General features: G+C 48.3%; 1 protein-coding gene across 1 annotated transcript in view; it reads left to right on the top strand.

The window, feature by feature from the left end:
• Positions 1 to 13931: 13931 nt before the first annotated feature.
• Positions 13932 to 15310, top strand: part of LOC146199355 (uncharacterized) — a 47530-nt gene continuing 46151 nt past the window's right edge. Inside the window, exon 1 of the mRNA XM_084594806.1 lies at positions 13932 to 14397. Coding sequence (XP_084450932.1) covers positions 14354 to 14397 — 44 coding nt within the window. The 5' untranslated portion in view covers positions 13932 to 14353. The remainder of the gene's footprint in view (positions 14398 to 15310) is intronic.

Below are 15310 nucleotides of genomic sequence, written 5' to 3'. Positions count from 1 at the left end.
CTCACGGCATCGGATGCTTCTAAATACGGAGCGTGGTGCATGTTCGCAGGCATCGCACGCGCTGTTGGCAGATTAACTGGCAGCCTCTACGCCTGGAGCCTGAGTATGCAGCAGGAAGCCACGCGAGAACCTCTGCCGCAAAAGTGCCGGCCTTAATTACCGCAAGGTCGGTGAGGCGGAGGACCGCTAGTCGCCGACGCTGCGGCTGCGGCCTGCGTTCACAAGGACGCGCGCGTCTTCCGCCGCCGTCACTGAGGATCGGAGTCCTCCGTCTCACGGGCCACAGGCCTCTCTCCTTTTCTATTTTCCGCTCGTTTTCGGTTCCTTACGTCCTCGTGTATCCGGAGCTCCGCGGTAAGGCACAGAGCAGCGCAATAGTCGTCAGTGTATGAAAATAATACTTTCCTGGTTGGCTCATCTTCACGCATCCGTCGTCATCCTTTTGTGTTCGCCGGACAGCTGAGAGTGCCGCATTGGGGGGAGCCAATCCTGCCAAAGGTCAGCACTGCCGTGACGGCTTCTCTTTCTCCGAGTATCTTTCAACCTCCTGGCGTGCGGAAACACCCGCGTCCTGCCTTGAGACTAGGTGGGGCTGGGTGTGTTTACAAATGTGTGTGTGTGTGTGTGTGTGTGTGTGTGTGTGTGTGTGTGTGTGTGTGTGTGTGTGTGTGTGTGTGTGTGTGTGTGTGTGTGTGTGTGTGTGTGTGTGTGTGTGCGTGCGTGCGTGCGCGTGCGTGCTGGCGTGTATGGGAGTGTGCGTAAGCGGGGTATACAATTACGGAAAAGTGATCAGAAGAACGCACCGGTCGAAGAGAAAGAAGACAAAAGACTTGTAGTTCCGCGAACTGAAGGCCCTTCGCCGGGTGATTTGTCTTCATAGACGTCAAAATGACAGGGTTTCAAAGTAGATGGTGTATCCGCTTAAACATGCGATTTGGGAAAGATTACGTTTCGTGAAGGTTGACTCCTAGAGCTCCCGCTTTTGAACGCTGTAGACATCCGCAGTTACTTCACAAGTGTTTGCGTGTCGTAACACGTGTAATGCGCGAGAATGCAATAAGTTCAATCATTTTCATCTTGGCATGCTTCAATCCGCTGTGCATAGGCTGATTTGCATAAGCCGTAGCTCAAAGGGGATAATAGATGCCGCAGAGCCACGCAGAGAGCTGCAACCTTGGGCTGCGTTGTATTCGTCGCCGGATGCTTCCCCAGCGTTCGCTGTATACTCTCGGTTTACGGATGACGTAGATACTTAGCGGTTTCGGCAGCCAATCTAACGCTGCTTGTGTAATAACGCGCAGAAAACTGTTTATGAGCCTAAACAGCTAAAGGTAGCATTATAAGTGCCGAAGTGTCGAAAACAAGAAAAAGGAGCTAGGGCCAACTAAACGTGCTCTAAGGCAGCAGGCACATCAATAAATATGTTCAATGAGGTCAATTATTGGTAGTTATGCAAGGATGGGGAGGTGCGATGTATTTGCCAGATTCCGGAATGATTTGCGAACTGCAAAACTGGCATCGTCCCGATGCCAGTTTTGCTACTGGCGGCACACTCTGTGCCAGTGATGGTTAAGGAAGGCGCTTGGCTTCCACACGGCACAGTCGTGCACAGTTCATTATATTATGGGCAGAAGACCAGCTCCGTCCGCCAAGGTCTAATGAATGGCAGTGATATACGGCGAGGATCGCAGCAGCCTTTTATTTTTACTTTAAACAGAAAAAAAAACTATGACGGTGTACAGTTTAATATCTTTAAGTCTTTGACGTTCGGTCAACGGCTCGCAAAAACAAACAAACAAACAAAAAGAGAAAGAAGGTCCATGGGATAACGGTGCTCAGTAGTGAAAGTGAGTGGAGGACTGGGGGGTATGATGTCAGACGTTCAGAATAAATCACCCGTAAAGTTTTTTTTTCTTTTTTTTTTAGAAGTCCTTCTTCGGGGTGAAACAGTTAAACAAATATTGTAACAGGAACAGGGGCCCCAGACATCCACTGCCAATGTTTTTGTTGAACTTACGAAACCTCGTTATTGAAAGGGCGAAGACAACCCGAAGCCAATTGGACACGGATGCAGGCGATGCGCTCATAACCCTTAAAGTTGTCAACTGACATGTCCTACTCATAAGACGCGACGCTCAGTGCCGTTAGCATTTCGGCCGCAGTGTGGCAGTGACGACGACTAAAGCTGAATCCTTCGTTGAGACATTGGGCGACAGTAATGTTAACTTTGACGGCGCCTACACTGAAGCGCTCTTTTTGTGGTTTGGTTTGAATTGTGGGGATTAACGTCCCAAAGCGACCCAGGCTATGCGAGACGCCGTACTGGACTGCTCCGGAAATTTCGACCACCTGGACAGCTTAACGTTCACTAACATGAAAACTTCTCCCGGAAACTACTCCGATACCCTAAGATATCAGCGGTCATCTCTTCGCTTTAAACTCCTTGCCCTTTTCCTTAATTTCGAATAAGACGGATAGGATTTTTGTAGCTCGCGGCTGTTCCTTGACTCACTCTCCTCTTGCTGTCCATTAACATTACGCCGCCCGTTCCCCTTTTTACATCGCTGCTCCATTCTCATTTTAGAGTCAACCCTTAACACTTTCTTTTTGAATGAGGTTGGGAGGCTGCTATTTTATGAAGTGAAATGCAAAATGCACTGAAATCCATTTTTTCATTGTCCTAGCCATTTAAATATCGTAGCTCAAATCTGTGGGAACTTCCTGTCCTCTGTAGGTGTACATCTGGCACCTGTTATCTCTTTTCAATGCGTCGCTGCGTATTTTCAGATCGCGCTACGAAAAAAGAAATCGCAATTGTGAACGTACTGTGAAACTGATTCGAGCATTCCACATAAAGGTGAGCCCACTCCCAGGCCATTACTCTTTAACTGTTATTTTCTTATAAGATTGTTAAGCATTACTCTAACTTTCGCATTATTTTGCCTCTCAGTCTTCGTTCATGTTTTTCGATTAGTTCCCTGAGTTCTTTGGAAGACAATGGCACAAACCAAGCGGAGGTATACCGTATCTTTGTGAGCCTCAATCCCCATGCAACTCTGTCATATACAATTTTGTTAACTCCTGTAAACGCGCATGTGATTAGATATGAAGAGCTTGCGTCTCCCTGCCTGTTGTGTTTCATGACTGTGGTTGTATAACCTTCCCTGTGAAGATGTATCTGTAAAAATAATATGCACCGCTGCCTTGAGACCTAACGTACCATGGACATGTACTACGTACTTCAGCAGGCAATTTACAGCAGCGTTCCTAGGGCGTAAGCCTGTTTCTCGCAGTTTTTCGGAAATAAGTTCCGCGCTGCTGCTACAATATACGCCAGATTTTGTTTTTTACATTTTTGAGCATTAGATGCATCTCACCTTGATGATCTTCATCTCTTAGGGCCCGCAAACACTGGTATACTGCATGTGTTCATTGGAGGTTTGGTACTTCATTGAGCAGCACCTGAGCTCTACACGTGCGCTCCTACTGCGGTGGATGAAATTCGAGCTCTTCTCAACGCTTATTATCCTCACGCACTACATATGCGTTTGTGACTCCATATCTCATAAGGGCCCATCACGGCCGCTCCACGGAAAAAGAAAGGCCGCAATGCTGCGGCGCACGGCAGGAGGACACGATAACTAATCGCAGTTATTGACTGCAGATGACCCCTTACCACATGTGGCGGGTTGCGTGGAGGCAAACGGGCTAATACATCTCGCCCACTGCATGGCGATCAGCGTGCCACGACGGTGAACCAGAACTCGGATATTTCCCCCGCAACGCTTACCCATCCGAGAATGAATTGCGCCTCAGTGCGATAATCTTCGCATGTACTGCGATTCGAAATGGGATTGTGGGGTCCCCTAGTGCAACTCATTTTAGAATATCTTGAAAGTAGTGCAGACAGCATTTTTGTTACACTTCTGTTTCGTCTTGCGAAACTTGTTTTTGGTACACGACTAGCTTTGGAGTGAATCTAGTGTGTTGTTTGGAATAGTCTGTTCAACGAAATATTCCAACGTACTGTAACTGTTAATTAGTCAACCCTTCAAAGATCCAACCCAAGCCAAGTTAGAACAAGACAACATAATAATTATTAGCTGGCTTGCTGCTACTTCGTCTGCCTGGAGGGCTGAACGAAAGAAATGAGGCAGTTGTTTCAACAGCAATTTTTGTGTGCCTCATGTGGTATCAAAGCGATACGTCGCACTACGGCCGTCGTAATTCGGCTGTTTAAACCGGAACCGGAGCATCTAGAAAAAATTACTTCAATTGTAAATTATTCTCTGCTCAATAATGAAACTGGCATAGTGATCCGCCCTTATTAACGTATTTTGGACATAATAAAAACCTTTAGAGAACAAAAATTTCTAATCGTCAAGGAAAAAACAACGCTCTAGTTTGTAACGGTGTTTTGATCCTAAAGAAACTTGCCGTATGGCAGATGAAGTCACTCTCCTGTCTTTTGCGTAGTGAAAAAATGGCGGAGGCTAACTGAGATCGAAATTTGGTTTTTGTTGTTGTTTCAAAATCTTTTTGTTCCTCAGAAAAAGGAAAAAAAAAAGCAATACGCATTACGTTATCATCTAAAGTTATTCGTGAGATGTTGAGTTACATAGGTTTTATCCTTCATTTTTCATTTTTTTTTCTTGTTGTATAGCTGGTGTTCATTGTAAAGTACGCCCTTAGGCGGGATGCATTTTGTAGAAGGAGTAGTGCAGAAATATTGATCACTGAAATAATTTATATCTGTTCCGAAATTCAGAGCTGGTACTTAATTTTCTTTTGACAAGGGACGAGTAAGTGATATTATCTGTGTGTTCCGACGGTGTGCAAACCATTCAGGGGCTGAACAGGGCGCGACAGCGTATTGACGGACGGTAAAATGGCGGCTCGAAGGAAAGGGGATCTGTTGGCTTTCTGACGTCATTATTCCTTGCATGGCCAGCTTGCTTTAAGTTCAGGTTACCGTCTCAGACTATTGTCTTGTGTTTGGAGGAAAGGAAAAAGACAGGTGAGACGGCATATTTTCTTGTGTGTGTGTGTGTGTGTGTGTGTGTGTGTGTGTGTGTGTGTGTGTGTGTGTGTGTGTGTGTGTGTGTGTGTGTGTGTGTGTGTGTGTGTGTGTGTGTGTGTGTGTGTGTGTGTGTGTGTGTGTGTGTGTGTGTGTGTGTGTGTGCGGCCGATAAAGAGCTAAGCGCCCATAGTGAAAGGGCCGTTGCATGTCCTTTCTTGTTGACCCCTCTTATGTCATCGTGGAAGCGCACTTCGGAGAGAATAGGCGACTTAACTGTCGCCGCGAAGTCACTAGGGTCCCCTCTTTCATGGCAGCTATAACGACGCTGCTAAGAGCGCCGAGCTGCTGAACCAAATATTGAGCGAAAGCATTAGCTGCGGGTGACCGAGCGTTCTTCTTCTTTCTCAGCCCACATATAAAGTCCTGCTTTAACCAGCCCGTATGAACGTGCCTTAGTGGTCTATAGGGGTAACGTGAATGCCAGGGTCCTAGCAGGCTGATTCTGACATAACCGCCCCATGTGAAATGAGACCCAAGTTGGCAGCTCGTGCCAGCCCACATAGAAAGCCCCACTTTAACTAAGCCGTATGAACGTGCCCAGCTCTCACCCTAGTGTCACGTACGTGGGTGTGACGTCACAGCGTCACGTGAGTGCGGCCGCGCTACACCGACCGCTTGAGTTGGTAGCCCAGCTCTCACCCTAGTGTCCTGTGAGGTGTGACGTCACAGCGTCACGTGGGTGCGGCCGCGCCACGCTGAAGGCCCGAAACCTAGAGTAGTGCGTAATGCTTTCGCAATAAAAACAGTCCCAAGAACCACATGATTTCTTCCGCACGTAATCACTGGGCGTTGTACTGGTAAGGCTTCTCGTAAGCTTATTTTTTCTGTAGTAGCATTGTTTAACTGCGGCATATGCCTCAGCAAGGCATTCAGAATAAATATAAGTACATCTGTCTTACTGATGTATATGTCGATCGGAGTTACAAAAAATGCCGATATGGAGAAAAATGAATGACAGAGGCGCCTCACTATAGTTCCACTTTATGGCATCTTAATACTAACACTAATGGCACCAATATATGTATACATGCTGGTTAGATTTCTCAGCCGAAGGCTTTTATTTTAGCACAAATTTGCTTACTTAGTGTAACACATGTACTGTAAAGTTTTGTTGATATGCCTTTCACGGTGTCTGCTCCTGCTGACAAATCCATCGTCTGCACGTGATTGACCATTTCTGCGCTTTTCTCTCGTCTACATCATTTCGAGTCATGTAGCTTGAGCGTGAGAGAAAAACTCCCGTTGCGTCTTGCGGACTGCATCATTCACGGAATCAGAAGCCTGACATGCTTTGCGGTGACTGAGGCTGCTTGCTAAGACGATATCAGCATCTTAATAGAAGCTGAAACCAGAATTCCGTTCCCTTATAATGTTCTTCCTATCGTGTACACAAATGCTCAAAGCGAAACGTATAAGCAAGTGACATCAAAAGTGCCATGAAAGGAAAAACATTCATTCGTTTTTATTCTTACGTACTTGAAGAGCGGAATGTAAAATGCTCCGAATTAAAAGGGAAATTAGGATGAGTTCCGGTAAACGTCCTCTGGTTTCGCTTTGACATTTCATGCAGCTAATTGCTGATGCTGCTGTGGACAACAGTTGAAAGCAAAAAGTGGCTACCAAACAAAAAAATCACCCTTCGTCCGAAACAAAAATCCGCCATCCGCCGAAGAGAGAGAGAACGAGCTCCGCAGTCCCGCTTTTTCTCCGAACTCAATTAGCCACACAAGTTCCAAGGAAAGCATAATGCGCTCTGAGACCTCGAACGAAGCAAAGACAGAAGAGGCGACACGGGGGAGACAGGTATGCGCGAGGCACGCTTCTTCCATAAAATGGCAAAACTTGCGCACACGTAACCGAGTGCAGTAGAGGCCAATGGCTCTTTTTTTTGGTGAACGCCCTTCGAAGAAGCCGAATGCATCCCCAGCTCCTCACGCATGACTACACCGCCGCGCGGCGCGTCGTCATTTGAAGACATTTCGGATTAACCGCGCGCTGTCACGGCACATGCATGCCTATGTCCGTACCCGTGAACGCCTGTGAGTCGGTGTCATCATCGCCTCAGCGGCGTGTGTGAGGACGCACACACGTCCACATCGAGGTTATAGCCGCGCTGCGCAAAGCCGATTCATGGTCACCGCGCGACTCGTATTTGCATTCAAGATGAGCGAAAACACGCGCCATGTGCCGCACCCTACCACGCACCTCGCGGTGCCGGCTTCTGTGCGTGCGCATATGACCCGGCGGCGGCAGCGCGCATGAGCTAGAAAGGGAGGACGACCGCCAGGCGTCACCACAACGACCATTTGTAAACGATGCGACGACGACAAGGCGCCGGGTGGTTGTGAGTGATAGTGTGACCTCGTTAGCGAAGAAGCTGCTTTACCATTTCCTCCGCGGTTGTTTGCCGCGGGAGTCACAGTGGCTTCCTATGCAGTAACGACGCTGAGGAGCCCTTGCACTAACGTTAAGCGTAACGCGAATGGGCTTTTTTCAAGGAATGCGTAAGTGCAGTGGAAAAAGCACGCAACCTTCGGGGTCCTTTTTCGCCTTCCTTCGCGCGTTTTCACATTTGCATTGCATTGCATTGAAGCGAAACGACGTTTCCTTGTAATCTTTTGTCGTGGGGCGTGGCAAGCGGTTGAATTACTGTTTCTGGAGGATGTGCCTTTGAAGTTTAGGGAACCCTTGAGGCGCTAATGCGCAGTCGTTACCTCCGGCTCCGTCGTTGAGCTGGTTTACTTGAAGGTGGGTTTACTTGTATCGCATGTTGACTGCGAAGGAAACATAATTTTGGCTACAACCTTTCCGAATTTTTTTTGTGGGGACGAAGTATTCAGCTTGCGAAGTACAAGTTCTATGTGCACACGCTTTGAAGCGTCTGTACGTCCAGGGTATGTCTGCGGACGACTTTTGTACTGTCTGCAAATGCAATGAAGCAGTGATGCTCAACAGACAGTAACAGATGTTTACATTTGGCTGCAATACAGACCAAAGAGCGCGTTAAGGTATAGCTTGACCATCCCTGATCGCTGCAAAATATAAAGTGACCGAGAGAAGTCTTATAGCATAAATATAACTCATGCGTTATTGGTGAGCAAATTGTCAATGCTCATCACATTTATGAATCTCATTAGGCAATACGCTTATTACGATGCAACATTGATTCTCTTGTAGAACGCTACAAGAAATAATCGGTGGCATAGTATGAGATATTCAGCTCGAATGGGAACTTTTCTTTTAGACGAAAACAACAACAACTAGCAATATGCATACTGCTCACGGTGTTTCGTCTCTGCTATGTTTGGCGACTCCTCCTGTGAGCTTGCACCGCACAACACCGCAACTTCAGTCTCGGCCAACGGGACCATGGACCTAGGGACTCAACTCAGTCTCTCTCACAGCCTTTCAATAAATGCTTGTTTTTACTACAGTACCGCTCTCGCAGCAAACGAAATTCTACAGCTGCGCTCACAATAGGTCGCAGCTCTTGGCCTTGCATCATTTTGAGAGCTGTTAAGGGTACAGACAAAAAAGAAAAAAGGAGAAATAGAAAGAAATGAGCTGAGTCTTTTAACGAAGCGGTGAATATGGTACACGTTTCTGACGTCCCGCAGAACTATTTAGCCAGAAGAGCACCGTATATGCAACATTGGACATTTCAGGGATCCGCGTATGATTCGATACTTTCATTATGATTCGATACTGCCAGTATGATTCGATACTTTCGTTTATTTAAGGCGAAAGCCTTTAATGCCTCATCGTTGTCTGCAGCGGCTGTCGGCAGAGGCTGTCACACTTTCGAAGGAGATAGATAAAAATAAATAAATAAATTTCGTCTCCACCGGGAATCGAACCTCAATTCCTTGGATAATCAAGCGAGCGCATTACCAACTGCGCCACGCCCCGGATCGTGAAACGTTCATCATAATTCCCCTTGTCCACCGTGAGGATAGCGGGATTCCGCGAGTGACAGAAACTGCGCCATTAGTTTCCTGTAAACGAATTATAGAACGCCGGTGAACGTTGATACGTTCAATGGAATGCTGGTTGAGTTCGACAAGGGGCGCGCCCTGTACCGTCACGACTAGTCATGATGTTACTAGGCGTTTCACGCATAGACGAATCTGACCCCGCCTGGCGTCCGATCCAGGCGTCCGTGCGGCACCTTTCATTTGTCGCTTTGTCAAGCACCGCACCACACAGCAAACAGAAGCAGACCCAGATCTCTAGGAGACGTTAGTACAGCAGGTATCATCATCATCATCATCATCATCATTTATTAACCCTTAAAGTTCCCGTTCGGGACATTACATAAGGGGGGGGGGGGGTAGTACAGGGTAGTTCAGCAGTCATACATGATCATAAATATAAAAGTAATATAGAAGTATAGAATATATATATATATATATATATATATATATATATATATATATATATATACAAAAACAAATAACAAAATAACATAAAGACAAAAGATAGAAACAGCAGGTAAAAAAAAGGTGAAAGCGGCATTTCAAATTGATTTACAAGATAGAAAAGGCGCATGAAGTATCTGTCACAACTCTCCGCCATGTGAGAGTGAAAGAAGAGAGGGAGATAGAGGAGCCGTAGTGGAGAGCTACGATCCACCTCGCTATTATGGATTTCGCCTCATTGCACTTAGTGGTCCAAAGGGCCCTCTAGAAATTTTCTTCCTTTTCTCCCTATAAAGACAATCCTCATTGGTGAGGTATACTGCGCGCAGAGAGAAGAAATGTTGATGTTTTGTTGTGTATTATTGCTGATTTGATCAGTCTGATTTTCGATTCTCCTATCAACCTTTTGTTCAGGCATCTGCTTCAGCTTCACATCCACGCCCCCTTCTTTGGCGGGTAGCACATGTGGAGGGCGCGTGTCTCTAGCCTCCACCCATTCTGGGGAAGCGTCATTCTAACTGCTGAAGCGGTAAAGCTTCAGAGAAATCTACCTGCTGTTGAAAGTATTTTACTACGTCAGAAAGATTGTCCGTGAGACTGAGGCAACTGGGGATAAAAGTACAAAAAATGGAGACATAAAGATCGCTTCGCAAAAACACACCCGGAATGAAAGAAATCATGTATAAATAAAACGTTGCATGGTAATCGAAGATACAGTACCCTCCTTTTTGAGGATTCAGGAGGTTGCCTTAATTTAGATTGGTTTATAATTAACGTTCCAAAGCGACATCGGCTTTGATGGATGATGTAGTGAAGGGTTCCGGAAATGTCAGCCATGTGGGATTTTTAACGCGCACTGAGACATCGCACAATACGCGGACGCCTCGCGTGTCGTCTCCATCAAAACGCGGCCGACACATCCGCGAGGTCGAGCCCGGCTCCTTGAGATCAGCGGTCGACCGCCATAACCACTGAGCCACCCCGGCGAGACCACAAATTGCCTTAGGACGGGGTAGAATTAAGAACCAGACGAAGATAATCGTACAGACTGCGTAGGTAGAGTAGAGGTAGTGAACAATGCTCCGAGCAACTGTCAAGGCATCATAGTGCAAATACAACTAACACATCTATGGCGGAAACGAGTAGTTAAAGACTAATGTACTGGTGGCGTCAAAGCAAAAAAAAATCAGAAGGATTCAACGCTGCTGAACCGTATGTGGAGCGAAAGCATTAGCTGCGGGTTACCAAGCGTTCTTCTTCGTCTTCTTCTTCTTCTTCTTGTTCTCGTAGCTACGGCTCTTCACGACGTAGCTGCGGTCACCCGAGGTCTCGCTTTGGCTGTCGCAAGGCTGCTTTCGAAAAAAAAAAAAAAATGCACGACCCACGTGCCATAGAAATCGAAATAATATAGCTTTGAGCGCTCGAATGAAAGAACTCTGAATGGCAAGGAGCCGGGATAGGATTAAAAGTTAAAGACGTACAAAATAGACGAAACAGCAGCTTAAATTTACTTGGAATTGCGGTGCACGCTATCGCCCTGATTCAAAGCAGACGCCTAGTTAAGATCCGTCTGTCGCGATCCTGGGGTTCCTCTCCATTATTGTCACCTTACGCAGATGTGGGCGTTGCCAATTGAACCCTTGCCGTGCTATCGGGCTAAGAAAAATCGGAAGCTATACTAGGAAACCCTATAGGATTAAGAAAAAAAAAAGGGGGGGAAGCGGTAATGGAGGAACACCTAAATTTTTCTGGTAGGCAACACTGTAGGCGTGTACGGTACGTCCGGATACCTTGTATACCAAAGCGTATATAGTCATCTTGGTACGCTTAAATCAAACGTATGCAGACCGAATCGTCCGTACACCCACCGCCGTTCACAGCACCTGTGTTGCCTTCCGCGACTTGAGCAGCACGTCCTCTTCAGTTTCAAGCAGCCTTCCTTATGCCAGGGCTGGCTTTCATGGCCCTTAGCTCCTAATGACTGGTCATCAGTGTAGAAAGCACGGCTTTAAACTCTGGCCGATTCCTTGGCTTCATGAGAGTGGACCTTGTAGTAAACAGTTGTCTCGCGTAGAACCCCTCTCGCTTCTCTTACATTTCGCAAACAGCTTCCTGGCCACCGTCCTGCGTACAGTATATGACTCAAGGCAACCAATGGAAGCGCTGCCGGGCTTGACCAGAGGTGCTGAGGCATTGGCGCGGCGGCACCTCAGACAGGAAATAGGAAGCGGCAGTCGTCAAGGGTGAAGGAACACCTCTGCTGACTCACCAGCTCCGAATCTTGAGGAGAGACCGACGAGCGAAGTTTCGCCGCTACTCTTAGGTTTCCCGAATATTTCGAAACAATCCGAGGGTCGCGAGGGGAGGAAGAAACAAAAGGCGAGAACATTAAAGAAAACGGTGCCGATTGAAGGTCTCGGACAAATCGAGCGCAGCGCAGCCCCCGAAGGAGACTTCCACTTGAATTGCATAGTGACCTTTGAAGCTAGCGGCAGCGCGCGTGAAGCGAGCGCGTGAGGCGAGCGCGTGCCGTTATTGAAGGGCCGTGCGGATGTTGCACTTTCGCGTCCTTCGGAGCCGTGCGATAATGATTCCCTCTTTAGCCGATTGTAATGTACCGTTTGGAAAAACGTCCAACCCTGGAGAGCGCCAAGTTTGTACGTCGCTGTCGCGTATGCTTCGGTTTGAATCCACTGTTGGAACAGCAAACCGATAGTAACCGGTAGTTATTGAGTACTGAGACGCTAATTGAGTGCAGAAGCCGCAAATGAAAGCTACCGGTGTTGCTCTTGTATACTTAGCTGAATGCGATCCGGCCGCCATACTGAGCCTGGCAGCAACGGTTTTACCTAGTTTAACCCAATCTCACACTTTATTCTCTCTTTTTCTCTTTATCTCCGTGAACGCGCAGAGGTCTGCCACGTAACCTCTGCATAGGCGCCGAAATTTTAGGGCGATTGCATATGTTTGCAGAGCACCTTTTATCCTATCGCTGCCCGTAGTGCCAACGCTTTTCCTGCGCGCAGCAGGGCAGCGGGAGGAACAAAGCGTGAAGCTGAGCAAGACACGCCTATCACCGCCCTCTAGCTGTCCTCGCGCCGCCTCTATTTAGGTCGCGCCACTGGCTCCTCTAGAACCTCACCGGACCATGTCGGCGGCGAGAACAACAGCCGCTGCACCAGTGGCGCATATCTATGTGTTTGTGTCGTGCGCGCTGCGTCGTCAAACACGCGGAGAGTCTACGGACTTTGCAGAGCTTCAAGCGCGACGGATCGCGCACACAGGCACTCGGGCACGCAGGCTATCGCTGCGTTGGGGCGTCGGCACCCGAGCCTGCGCGACGGCGTGCAGCCCACCGAAGAGAGCCTTGACCGAACCCGCGGAAGAGTTGGATTGAGCGGCGACACTCCTGTGACGGGGATGACGAAAAGTCCCAAACGCAAACGACGCTACTCGCGCGCGCGAGTGTCTGCTTACCGCGAGCACGTACTACAGTGGCTGGACCCGTACCGCCGCAGCCACTCCAGCGGAAGTGGTCCGCATGCTCGCGCAGGGGGCAAACAGGCGCCGATGAGAGAAAACTGGGGCTCCGGCTGCTCGTCACAGGCGTAAATACTGCCGCTGTCGGAAGAAACTGCAGCAGCATGCGTACGATAGGCAAGCCGAAAGCGTCGACGGAATGAAGTCGAAAGTGAAGCCAAGAAATGAAAAACAATAAAAAGAAAGCGACACGGAACGCTCACCTCGACGCTACGGCGGAGGCTGGGTGACGCAACGGCAAGCGATAGCATCCGTGGATCAGAAACCTCCTTGGGCGTAGCAAGACGCTGAGAAGGGCAGCTGGGGTGAGGGTAGGGAAGAGAGAAGCCTAGGTGACTCCTCGCTCACTTTCGCTTCGGGATATCCACTGCCTGCCGCTGCTGCTTCTCCTGCTGTAGCGGCCCGTTCCTTTCAAGGTCTCGCGTACACCGCCGTCTCACCTGTTGCTGGCTGTCCCTCTTCTCTTCCCTTTCTCTTTCTGCCCGAGGGATAAGAGTCTTTCTATTTACGTGCGCCCATGTGTGTCTCTTGCACGTGCATTTATTTTTCGGTTGCTTTCGGCGATCCGTCACCCCTTCGCGGTAGCTGGCTGGGCCAGACAAAGAAGCTGTTGCGGAGAGAGAAAGGAGGGAAAGATCGAAGCGTTTGGTTGGAGGCATGCAAGAGAACCAGCTAAACAGCCAACACGGGGCGAGACGAAAGCGAAACAAAACAGAGATGAACGCGTGTGCGCGCGCGCAGAGAGAGGGAAAATGACGGCGGTGACGTTTGAGGGAAAGGCTTCGTTCGAAATACAACGGGCAGCCTCGTCGATGTCAGCGGCAGAAGAAAGAAAGAAAAGAAAACGCACACGGCATAACCCGAGCCGTCCGTCTGTTCGGGAGCTCACTCATCTTCACACGCGCACACGCGTGTGTGCCTCGCGGTGAAGTCAGCGGAGCGTCGTTCAGATGCCGTCGGCGCCAAGCACGAGGCAACCGCACGAACAGTCGCTTGCAGCGCTCTGCTTCCACGTGCACCGAGGAGATCTTGCGGAGTTAAGGCGATACCATTGTTCTGAAAGGATTAGCAGCAGCTTGTGGAAGTGGAAAACCAGCGAATTACGAGACATGGCGATCTTCGGCAGCGCCAACGGGGCGCGGACGCTTTCGTGAATGGACGCAGTGGCCGCGATTCGCCGGCGTCGTGTTGTGAAATACTGTGGAACCGTGGACAACAGCTTTGCTGCGCGTGGCTGCATAGGCGCACATTAGAAAGCAAGGCGCCTTCGTGCCCGGACCCGCGGCGAGGAAGCGCGAACCGGTGCGGAGGCAAGATGAACGGACACAGCTTGCTCCTGGAGACCCGCCAGGTCTTTCGGTGAGTGGAGCAAAACAACTTTCACTTGGGAGTTTCTCCTACCTGCATACGGCCAGGTGATACGTCGTGCTCTTCCACTTGCGCATGCTAGGCATGTCTCCGAGAAGAAAACAGAGAGTATTATTTTATCGCCGTTGTTATATTGCTATCCACGGGTGTGCCTTGTGTTTGTACGACCACTGGCTTATATATGCTTGTTATTGTCGATTTTCATATCTATGAAGACCAATAATTTCTCAACAAATATGAAACAGGAAAAATTATTTTAGTGCGGAAGAGGTGTGTGTGTGTTGTTGCCTTAACCATGCAACCACTCCCGCAGCTTGGGTGCAGGCAATTCGTAATTTCTTTGCCCGTTTGCCGTTGCTGTTGAACTTCTTCGGAGTTGAAATCCGAAAAGAGAAGCACAGTTAACGGAATCGTATAAAGCCGGTCGCTATGGGTAAAAAACACTATAGGTAAAAATTATATGACGGTCTTCATGAGTCCGCAAGCCGGAGTCGTGCTTAAAATCTGTAATTTGTAAGTGAGTCTACTAGTCATGGCAGAAACTGCAAGTGTCTAAAGATGACTTTGTAATTATTTTGTGATTGTGGTTCGCATTGCACCCCATTGTTTATCTTTATTGACTTGTTTTGCCTTTGTTAGTACTCTGGTTAGGGTGAGCAAAAATGAAATAAGGAAGAATGCTGTCTGGTTGCTTTAGAGTTGTCATCGTTGCTTGTCTGTTGACTCGGCGATAATTAATCGTTGCTCTCATCAGTATGCCTTCGTACTTGGCGCACGCCTTTGCAGAGGGAAGGTTAGGTGTTCCAATATGATGATGTTACCTCAGGGAGCATTGACTATATATCTACTTCGGCCTTTTTACACATTAATCTCATCATCTAATAGTTATTTCCTATGTTTGCGG

The sequence above is a fragment of the Amblyomma maculatum genome, chromosome 2 (assembly GCF_055883805.1).
Source record: "Amblyomma maculatum isolate TAMU_Amacu chromosome 2, ASM5588380v1, whole genome shotgun sequence".
Lineage (NCBI taxonomy): Eukaryota > Metazoa > Arthropoda > Arachnida > Ixodida > Ixodidae > Amblyomma > Amblyomma maculatum.
This window is presented reverse-complemented; position numbering and strand designations above follow the sequence as displayed.